General features: G+C 47.3%; 1 protein-coding gene across 1 annotated transcript; it reads left to right on the forward strand.

Moving 5' to 3' along the window:
- Nucleotides 1–8,509: 8,509 nt before the first annotated feature.
- LOC145789809 (uncharacterized) lies at nt 8,510–10,074 on the forward strand. Its single transcript, XM_082867263.1, has 3 exons — nt 8,510–9,106; nt 9,187–9,285; nt 9,494–10,074. The coding sequence occupies exons 1-3, from the start codon at nt 8,702–8,704 to the stop codon at nt 9,929–9,931; spliced, it is 942 nt and encodes a 313-aa protein (XP_082723389.1). The 5' UTR covers nt 8,510–8,701; the 3' UTR covers nt 9,932–10,074.
- The last annotated feature ends 1,224 nt before the right edge of the window (nt 10,075–11,298 follow it).

The following is an 11,298-nucleotide window of genomic DNA, read 5'->3' on the forward strand; positions in this document are numbered from 1 at the left end:
ATGTATTCAATTTAGAATTGAAAATACAATGCAGTTAGTATGATGCGCCGAGCCCGGTGCATGCAATACAGATGAATGATGCAAACATGTTATCATACTGCATGCTAATCGAAATATGCCCTAATCTATCCATCGTAAGCGGATAAATAAAAGGGAGAAAGACGTGGGGTTGGAAGACATACATCACACTCACGCACATTTATTACAGTTATGCCCTCACTCGGAGGGTCCGAATAAATAATACAGTCCCAAATGAAAGAATATTACAGTCCAAATATTACAGTCCGAATAATATACAAATTCCTAATTAATTAATGAATTAACTAAGAAAGCAAGTAAAACTGGCGTGCAAGCCAGGGACTGCCTTGCTTCTGATGGATGATGCATGTCTCGGTTGCCTTGCGCGGAAATCCACTGGAATGCCCCAATTAGCCTCTGTTTACACCTGTTCTTGAAATGCGTGCCAAGCCCTAAAAAAGTTGCTGATTCTTCGTTTTGCTGCAACAGAGAGCAGGAAAGGGGCATAGTAATGTATTTGCACAGATATATGCATGTCTCGGTCCTCGTGCCACCAATCACGCATACCGAGGCATGATGGCCAAGGAGTCGAAATGCACAACTCAATATAGAATGAATGCACATGAAACTACAGCTAAAACCTAACTCCATCATGGATAATCCGGAGTGTCGGTGACTGGGGAATTGAGACACATTCCGTCACTCGGAGTACGAAATGCACCTCGTTTCCCGTGCCCGGGCTAACTCCTATTCCGAACACGATGCAATATGCATGATATGCATGAAATGCGACTAAGATACAATCCTAACATACACAATGCTATGAAAATGTGATGCCTCGAAATGCGTGCACACGGGCACGCAAACCGAGAAAATGATAGAATGTGATCTAAGATACAACCTAGTATGCACAATGCTGTAAAAAAGGAGATGCCTCGAAATGCGTGCACACGGGCACGCAAACCGAGGCAATGGCATACACAATGCGAATGACATGAAACATGATATGGGCTTATACCAACATGAGTGAGCCTCAGCCACACTCACATAGGATGCCGACGGATGAAAATGAAGTGCCTCGAAATGTGTGCACACGGGCACGCAAACCGAGGCAATGGCAGAATGCGCATGACATGAAAATGTGATATGGGCTTATAGCAACATGAGTGAGCCGCAGCCACACTCACATAGGATGCCGACGGATAAAAATGAAGTGCCTCGAAATGCGTACACACGGGCACGCAAACCGAGGCGATGGCAGAATGCGATGAAATGACATGAAATGGATAGAAATCATTCTAATGGAATTTCAGCACTAAAATATGGGGAAAACAGTCCCGAAATGAGGCGAAATGACACGAAATGCATGAAATAGTCCCGAAATGCGAATTTAGGCACCCGAAATGGCCTATAGCTATGCCAAACATGCACAATATGGACATGAAATGCAAAGACAGAAGCTAGGCAGTCCCAAAAAAGGCACTTTCACAGTTATAAACATGGCCAAACAGCAAGCATAAGTAGGGCAAAAATGGAATGCAAGAATAGGGGCCAAGAGAGGGGTAATGAAGCAAGTGATATAAGAAAAATCCAAACTGAAAAATTCCATTCTACAACACTGAAGAGGGACCAAAAATATGCACATTTACAGTTTATGGCAGCCTCAAAATCAGTATACAAACATGCTAGAAATGCAATGCAAAATGAGGCTCAAAAGTGGCTATAACATGAGGTATGCAAAATATTCACCAAACAGCCAAAGACCCTTAATAAAACATGTAGAATGGGCCAAAATAGGACTATTTCCAGAACTGTAAAATGGCCAAAAACAAAAGCATGATAGGCTAACTAAACATGCAAGAATGAGGAATAAAAGAGAGATATAACATGAAGTGGCATATGGAGGTCCCAAACCATGAAAGGACCTAAATGAAACATGAAGAATGGACCAAAATAAGAACTTTTTCAGAACTGTAAAATGGCCAAAAACAAAAGCATGGTAGGCTGCCATTGCATGCAAAAATGGGACCAAAAGGGGAGTATAAAGGTAAGTACAACATGGAAGTCCCAAATGGTGTTGAGCCCTTCTTCAATGTTGAAGAGGGGCTCAAAATAAGCCTAATATCAGTTTACAACATGCTCAAAAACAGATTACTCATGGGCCAAAAATAGCATGCAAGACTATGACATATAAGAGGATCAATGAAGCAAGTGCATCATGGAGGGCTCAAACAGGGTTGAGCCCTTAATGAAAAGTGAAGATGAGCTCAAAAGAGGGCCCCTTTCAGTTAGGGCCGGAGCTTGAAACAAAAAGCATATGGGGCTTACAAATGGATCAAGAAAAAGGGTCAAAAGAGGAGAAGTGTTACTCACCCTTGAAGATCAAAGCTTTTGTTGCTTCTTGGATCAATTTGCAGTTCCTTTAGCCTTTGAGAAGCCTTCCTTGTTGCTGGAAATGAAGTGGTGATGGTAGAGCTTGGTGGTGTAGAAGAAATGGTGCTTAGGGACTTAGGAATTTTCAAGGAAATGAGAGGTATAGAAAGGGATTTGTGTATGGAAGCTTGAAGAACAATTTTTCTAACCCCTACAAGTGAAGCCACTAGCTGGTTATAAGGGCCAAAAAGGGGGTGTAAAGGTGGGGGAAAAGGAGAGCAACTTTCCCCCACAAAATATCCCCCGGATAAAGATATTTTCTGGGGGATAAAGCTCCACAGCTGTAAAGTGCACAGTGCAAGGAACTCGGCCGGCCAGTTACTTTTGCTCCAGGTGGCTGGCCGGCCACACCCCCTAGCCGGCCGGCTAGGGGTCAAAAGGGTCAAGCAGATTTAGTGGCCGGCCACCAACTGATGGTGTCCTCCTATCTGTGTACAACACAACCCTGTGGTTAGAAGTCCAAGAAAGTGGGTCCAAGGGGTTCAACATTAGCTCGGAAAGAGGGGTTCAAAAGGGTCAGGTGGAATTACTGGCCGGCCACCAACTTTTAGGGTCCTCTCATGTGTGTACATCACAAATATGTGGTTCAAAGTTCAAGAATGTGGGCCCAAGGTGTTCAACATTAGCCCGGAAGGAGGGGGTCAAAAGGGTCAAGTAACATTAATGGCTGGCCACCAACTTTTTGGGTCCTCCCATGTGTGTACATCACAAATATGTGGTTCAAAGTTCAAGAATGTGGGCCCAAGGTGTTCAACATTAGCCCGGAAGGGTGAAAAACGGGCGCCGGAGGGCGTCGGAGGATGTATAACTTGTTGCTGCAACAATTACTGGCCTCTCCCCCTTCAGTGACCTCCCCGGTGATAAAACAGAGGTACCTGCCAAAAATGAACGAAAACCGTTGCAAAACGAATGCTCGGGGACCAAAATGCGCAGTTCGAGGTCCTGAAAATGGGCTGTCAAGCACCGAAAGTGGCGTTCGGCCACGAAGTGGGTTTCTCAGCCCCCATGTCCTTCAAAAGGGAGTATAACGGAAGTATGCCAAAAATCAGAACAAACGGAGATGGTTAGGCGGTCTCGAACCGAGGCACACGGCCTGACGGCTCTGAAAACCGGAAACCGGACTCTGAAATGGGAAAAATGGCCTACGGCCACCAAATGTAGCCTACGGACATTGAGAGATAGTCTACGGGACCTCTCCCTTCCCTCAGGAAAAGAAACAAAGAAAACCGAGCCTGGTTCGCAAACCGAGGCAAAGTACAAAAGAGGGTTCGGAAGTCCGGAGGCAGGGCTCACGGCCGTGACTCTGAAACTTCTGAACAAGCACATCATGCAACATCACCAAGCGCTCAATCGGTGACGTCTGAGTCTTGAGGTCGGTCAAAAATGGGGTGTCTACAGTTGCTCCTCTTTGACAGAACTCGAAAGTCATAAGTGACGGGAGTGAATGTCAAAGCCCAGAGATGACCCATTTTTGACAAGGCCGAAGACTTAGACGAACATACAAGATAAACAGAAATGTGCCCGCAGGCAGGGGCAAAATGCAAATGATATGCAAGAAGCCGAACATAACTCAATGATCATGCGAATGCAGCAAGCTGTAATGAAGCAAGTATTCGCAAATAGATGCAACCGTTTTAAGCAAGAATGCAAAGCAACAACTACATTTCATGCAGTTAAGAATGCGGAGGATTATTCAATCCCCGCCACATCTCACACGGAGAAGACACGATACCTGCGCGATTCGTCTGGTCGCACCAGCCTCAATTGAACCGTACATACAATATCGTGCCTGCAAAAGAGAGAAATTGCAACAAGTACAATATGCTATATATCCAATGTGATTCTGGAAGTTTGACACACGCAGTGCCAGTGAGTGAATGCATCGCAATGCAAGAGTGGAACATGCGTGACAACGTATGCTCAAACATAGAGGTATGCCAATATCAAGAAATGTGCACGTTAATGCAGGTATGCTCATGAGAATGCAAGTTATGTGCATGATAGTGCGAAATGAGCATGAATCAGGGTGCCCGTTTGTCATGAAGTAACGAGTATGGAAATGCGCGTTTCGGCGAAGGCGACTTGATCACGGCCTCCGATCCGCTTCCCTGAAAGGTTACAACTCATTCAAAAAGGATACACTTTGATTTTGATGAATGATGATGAGACACATGTCAGATCTTGAAGCCGAAGTTCCGACGGAGCAATTTCGCGACCGAAAGTGTACTTTTCTTGAACTTTTTCAGGTCCCGGGAACTCCAATCTTCCTCAAAATTTTTAGGGAGCTAGGTGGGCATATGGGGGACATGGCCGGCCGTTTATCTTCCCAAGGGGAGGTGGCCAACCGGTTTTCCATAAAGCAAATGGCTGGCCGGCCAGTTTTCCAAAAAGGAAATGGCTGGCCAGCTAGAAAAGAGGGCCGGCCGGCCATATGCCCAAATCCGGGGGCACTTTGGTCTTTTCACCTCCTTTCTTTATGCTCCTTCAACCAAGACCTTGAGCCTATATAAGGCAGCCGAGATCCCTTCCTTTCTTGCCTCCTACAACACTTTCTTCTCCAGATCTGAGTTCCACACGCGTTTTTCAACGCCCCGCGCAAATTGTTTTCGCAAAAATATTCAGTTTCAAGCACTTTGAAGCGATTAAATTTCGGTTTCGGAGCTTCTTTTCGCATTTTCGCCACTTGAGGTAAGTTTGTCTCAATATTTGGAAGATTTTCTCGGAAGTTGACTTTTGTTGACTTTTTTATTTCCCGAGAGTTGACTTTTGTTGACTTTTTCCAATTTTGGCTCATTTTCGCTCATTTTTGCTCCCTTTGCAGATCTTCTGAAAATGGCGGGTAATTCTCCCCACGGCGGAGGTTTTCCAGGTGCCGGAGATGATTTTGATCCCATGACCCTACCCCCGAGGACCTGACCTTTTATTCCTGGGAGGTACAATCCTCCAACACATGTTCTTCCGCGCGCCGTCTTCCGTCACTTCACTAGCTTTGACGAGCGAGCACCCGGGGATCTGCTTCTCCGAGAGCCGGAGCATCACCTCTCTCATGAGGCCCGAGAGGTATTTACTTCATTTTCTATATTTTTCGTACATTTCGCACCTTTGCCATGCTCGAACACGCAGTTTAGCTTATGACATAGTATTTTGCTTGCATCCTGAACATGTAGTTTCAACACTCGAATTTCTGAACACTCGGCTCATTAATTAATTGCGAACGCACAGTACACATTAGTTAAGAGGCGAACACACGGCTCAAACACTGATTTGTCGAACACACAGCCCGAATTCGAAAGTGAACACACAGCCCACACTTTAAATTTTCTGAACAAGCAGCCCAGTTAAATAGTGAACACGCAGTCCACACTGATTGAAAGTTGAACACGCAGCCCAAACTTCAAATTTTCTGAACACGCAGCCCAGATTAAATAGTGAACACGCAGCCCACACTGATAGAAAGTTGAACAAGCAGCCCAAACTTCAAATTTTCTGAACACGCAGCCCAGATTAAATAGTGAACACGCAGCCCACACTGATAGAAAGTTGAACACGCAGCCCAAACTTCAAATTTTCTGAACACGCAGCCCAGATTAAATAGTGAACACGCAGCCCACACTGATAGAAAGTTGAACACGCAGCCCAAACTTCAAATTTTCTGAACACGCAGCCCAGATTAAATAGTGAACACGCAGCCCACACTGATAGAAAGTTGAACACGCAGCCCAAACTGATAGAAAGTTGAACACGCAGCCCAAATTTCAAATTTTCTGAACACGCAGCCCAGATTAAATAGTGAACACGCAGCCCACACTGATAGAAAGTTGAACACGCAGCCCAAACTGATAGAAAGTTGAACACGCAGCCCAAACTTCAAATTTTCTGAACACGCAGCCCAGATTAAATAGTGAACACGCAGCCCACACTGATAGAAAGTTGAACACGCAGCCCGAACTGATAGAAAGTTGAACACGCAGCCCAAACTTCAAATTTTCTGAACACGCAGCCCAGATTAAATAGTGAACACGCAGCCCACACTGATAGAAAGTTGAACACGCAGCCCAAACTGATAGAAAGTTGAACACGCAGCCCAAACTTCAAATTTTCTGAACACGCAGCCCAGATTAAATAGTGAACACGCAGCCCACACTGATAGAAAGTTGAACACACAGCCCGAACTGATAGAAAGTTGAACACGCAGCCCAAACTTCAAATTTTCTGAACACGCAGCCCAGATTAAATAGTGAACACGCAGCCCACACTGATAGAAAGTTGAACACGCAGCCCAAACTTCAAATTTTCTGAACACGCAGCCCAGATTAAATAGTGAACACGCAGCCCACACTGATAGAAAGTTGAACACGCAGCCCAAACTGATAGAAAGTTGAACACGTAGCCCAAACTTCAAATTTTCTGAACACGCAGCCCAGATTAAATAGTGAACACGCAGCCCACACTGATAGAAAGTTGAACACGTAGCCCAAACTTCAAATTTTCTGAACACGCAGCCCAGATTAAATAGTGAACACGCAGCCCACACTGATAGAAAGTTGAACACGCAGCCCAAACTGATAGAAAGTTGAACACGCAGCCCAAACTTCAAATTTTCTGAACACGCAGCCCAGATTAAATAGTGAACACGCAGCCCACACTGATAGAAAGTTGAACACGCAGCCCAAACTTCAAATTTTCTGAACACGCAGCCCAGATTAAATAGTGAACACGCAGCCCACACTGATAGAAAGTTGAACACGCAGCCTAAACTTCAAATTTTCTGAACACGCAGCCCAGATGAATTTGCATGTAGCTTATTTCACTTCATCGGTATACAGCCCATTTCATTCCATTGGCACGCAGCCCATTTCATCTCATTGGCACACAGCCCAGTTCATTTCATTGGCACACAGCCCAGTTCATTTCATCGGCACACAGCCCATTTCATCTCATTGGCACACAGCCCAGTTCATTTCATTGGCACACAGCCCATTTCATCTCATTATTGACACATGTGTTCATTCTGAATGCAGGTTGGTTCCCGTAGTGTGCGGGGGTATGGTTCCACCATCGCGCGGGACTGGTACGCTGAGCTCCCGGAGGGCGTCCGAGACTTAGTAGACTTGGCAGGGTTCGGGCCCTTCTGCGTCGGGTTGTCACGTTGTCCTGCCAGGAGGACACTGGTGGCAGCCTTGGTAGAGAGATGGTGGGACACCACCAACTCCTTTCATTTCTCTGCCACTGGAGACATGACCATGACGCCCCTAGACTTCGCTGTGTTGACTGGCTTAGACATAGGAGGTTGGCCCATCCCCTATGATGAGGATATGGGCGAGTGGGAGGCCGCTTGGATGTATCTATTGGGGGCTCGCCCGCCTGTTGATAGGGTTTCTGGGAGAGTCCGATACACTTGGTTCTCTTCCCACTTCCGGCGGGCGGAGATGGTGCCTGAGACTCCCGAGGAGACGGAGCAGTACGCCCGTGGTTTTCTTATGTTCCTCTTCGGGACTATCCTGTTCGCCGATAGAGGGAACACAGTTGGGTTATATCTGCTGAGCGCTCTGGTCGACCTATCGCAGGTCAGTAGATTTGACTGGGGGGGCGCCGGCCTGGCTACCCTTTACTTTTATATGAGCGCGACCTCCCGCGGGCGGGGCGATTTACTTGGCGGCTACTGGAGAGCCTGGGAGGTACTTTTCTGTCCTCTTGATTTACATTTCTGCTCTTCATTACTTGTACATCGCACACACAGCGCACTTTTGCAGTCTGTATTTTGCTCTCAGCATTTTGTACTTACATTCTGCACTGCTTTTCTCAGCTATGGGTCTATGTATACTTCCCAGCATTAGCCCCAGAGTTGGAGGTAGCAGGGGTTCCCATGACCCCATACTCACTGGTGTTTGAGGGCCCGCACCGGCCGAGACCTCGAGAGACCCTCCTTTACCTGCGACAGTATTTTGACACTGTGCGACATTCAGAGGTACCTCAGAACTTTCAGTTCCTTTCATTTTCATCTTTGATTTGCTCTGTATATTCTTGATTTCTGATTGGTTTATGCATTTATCATCCACAGATCACATGGCAGCCCTGGGTGTCCCTGGGTGACGGTCTCCGACTTCAGTATACCGGAGGGTCGGACATCTCCCAGTATAGGGTCCTGCTTGAAGGGCCGGTTGGCAGGGCATGGTTCCTGGGGGAACGCTTTCTGCGCCAGGTATGGGGGTATCTTTCTCAGGATCCTCCCGCAGTGCCCCCAGTCAGCATGCGGACTGCTGACAGGCTCTCTTACTCGGAGGTAGTCGGCGCCATGCTGGGTAGTGATGCTTTACTATATATTGAGGAGGGGGACTACGCCACTTACCGTCACATATACTTGATGCCTCCATTGACGGGAGCTCGTATCCCGATGATGAGGCCTGCCGGTATGTCATCCTCGGGCCAGGCTCGGGCTCGGGCTGCAGACGCCCCTTCTACTAGCAGGGCTGGTACATCTAGAGGTGGGAGTAGACCGGTTCTTCCGACTCCGTCGGCTTATCCTCATCCTGGATGGCCAGATATGCCCACTGAGTTGATGGCGTGGCAGTATGGAGCTATCTCCCCGACTCCGATTCCGCTAGAGCCTCCGATGCCCAGTGATCGATACGCCATTGATCCTGACTCACCGCTGGTATGCTCCGCTGTTTTTCATTCATCATTCAGATGTTTAGACATTTTTGTTCACTGATGATTATGAGCTCATATTTGCAGCCACCGCGAGGGTACATGGAGGAGGTGGTTGGACTGGTGGCCACACTCGAGGGCATGGTCCTGCGTAGGGAGGCACAGTTGTCTGTCGCGGGCATTCAGGTACCCTTCAGTTTTCTGGCATTTATCATACTTCTGATGACATGCTGATTTCTACTGCATCGATAGACTACTTGTGTAGAGCACATCTGACACACACCCCACTTGGACACTGCATTTACACGCACCCACTTCACGTAGCCTTTGCTTGTATCTGCATCTGATGTATATATTCGGACTGATGTATTTGAATTGAACTTTTTGTTTTCAGATGCCTTCATGGTCCGGTCAGCCGCAGGCCAGGCCACCCGGGCCTCCTTGGGGAGCTGGGCCGTCTGGGCCTTTTCAGGGAGTTGGGTCACCCGGGCCTTTTCAGGGGGCGGGGTCATCTCGGCCTTCCCGAGGAGCCGGGCCATCTAGGCCTTTTCGAGGAGCTCGAGGAGGGCCTGTCCGCAGACGCAGGGCTCACGTTGTGGAGGTGGAGCCTGATGAGGAGGAGGAGGATGTTGAGGAGGAGGAGGAGGCTACCGATCGTCAGTCAGAGACATCTGCTGAGGAGGGGGGCTCAGGTTTTGGCTCGGGGAATAGAGGCGAGGCTGAGGGGGATCCTGAGGATGACAGCTCCGACTCAGATGGTGATGATGGTGCGGAGGTTGTCCCGCAAAAGAGGATGAGGAGTGCTTCTCGTTCCCGCTCCCGAGGACATTGATGTTGCTATTTCCTGCTTTATTTTTCTTTTTGCTAGTAGTTTGTAGCACTTTGCACATTGTTAGGCAGTTTTATTTTTTGTAAAACTTGTACCTTTGTTTGTTGTAAAGCATGATGGAATGAAATAGCTTTTGAAAAGGTGTTTGTATTTTAAACTTTTAGCATCGTATCGCATCATTTATTTCGCACAAAAATGAAATTGAAAGGAAATGTGCATTGTGTAATCACCAAGTCAGGTAGTGAACCGACGCAACAAACTAAGCAACTCAACTTACTAAGATATAACAGGACCTTAGGAAGTTTACAACTCGATAAACAAAATGCAATAACGTTGACAACGCAAATAAACAAGACTTTAAACGAAGATTGTTTAAACAGAGAACAATGGCTCAAAAACACGAAACACGTCCGCTCGACAAACAACTCGATAAGCAAAACAACAACTCGATAAACAAAACTCAACAACAACAGAGTGTACTTCTGACGATCTGGGCACCGGAACGCATCCGAAATGAAGGCCTTTGACTCTCCCGTTGCATGGAAATGCTTGAAACTTTCCTCAAAGGGTAAAACAGGGCCAAGGGGATACACTGCAGCATTGCCGGCCACCTTTGGGAGCCAGCCGGCCATTTTTGTGGAGAGAGACAGCTGGCCGGCCAGTTTTGTAAAAAGTAAATGGCTGGCCAGCCAGAAAAGGTGGCCGGCCGGCCACTCAGTCCTGCAGCCACCTGGTTTTTGACATGTGTCCCCGTGAATAGTGTTTTTCCTTCTATAAAAGCCTCAACTTCGGGAACATTCATTTCATCTTAGTTTTAGACAAAGATGGAGGCGTTTCTCGCAGAAAATGTCACATCTTGGATCTCTTCTCTAGATGGCTCGGAAAAGCTGAATTTTCGGGGTTTCGGCTTGAATGCACTATTCACGCTGAGCCGTACTCCGCTACAGCTTCCTTTTCTCCATGCCGCGACAAGGTTCTGGAATCCAGTGACGCATGTTTTTAGCCTTGGCGGCCAAGAGATGTGTCCCACTTTCGAAGATTTTCAGGTTTTGATGGAGTCTGAATGCTCTGAAGTGATCTTGCCTCAGCTCCGTTTTGGCCACGCCCAGGCTTTAGGGCGGATGTATGGGCTCACGGCGCATGATGCTCGATCTCTGATCTGCAGTGGGGAACTGGACATCCTCGGCTTGATCCATTGTTTTTCGACGCCGGTGACCGCGGCAACCATTATTGGCAGGGTTTCCGGCAACACGTCCTCTGCTTATGTTTGTTGTCTCACTTTCTGCTTTCCTCGGGCTTCGGCGGGGCTAGCATTCGCCTGATTGAAGTCGCCCAAGGTTTGAGAGAAGGAAAGAGCTGTATTGCCATGA

Source organism: Camellia sinensis, chromosome 1 (assembly GCF_055761805.1).
Source record: "Camellia sinensis isolate YWXY chromosome 1, ASM5576180v1, whole genome shotgun sequence".
In the NCBI taxonomy this organism is placed as follows: Eukaryota; Viridiplantae; Streptophyta; class Magnoliopsida; order Ericales; family Theaceae; genus Camellia; species Camellia sinensis.

Coding starts and splice junctions, on each gene's coding strand:
- LOC145789809 (XM_082867263.1), top strand. CDS start 8,702: ATGCGGACTGCTGACAGGCTCTCTTACTCGGAGGTAGTCGGCGCCATG. Junction 9,107..9,186: donor TTGATCCTGACTCACCGCTG/GTATGCTCCGCT, acceptor TCATATTTGCAG/CCACCGCGAGGGTACATGGA. Junction 9,286..9,493: donor TGTCTGTCGCGGGCATTCAG/GTACCCTTCAGT, acceptor TTTTGTTTTCAG/ATGCCTTCATGGTCCGGTCA.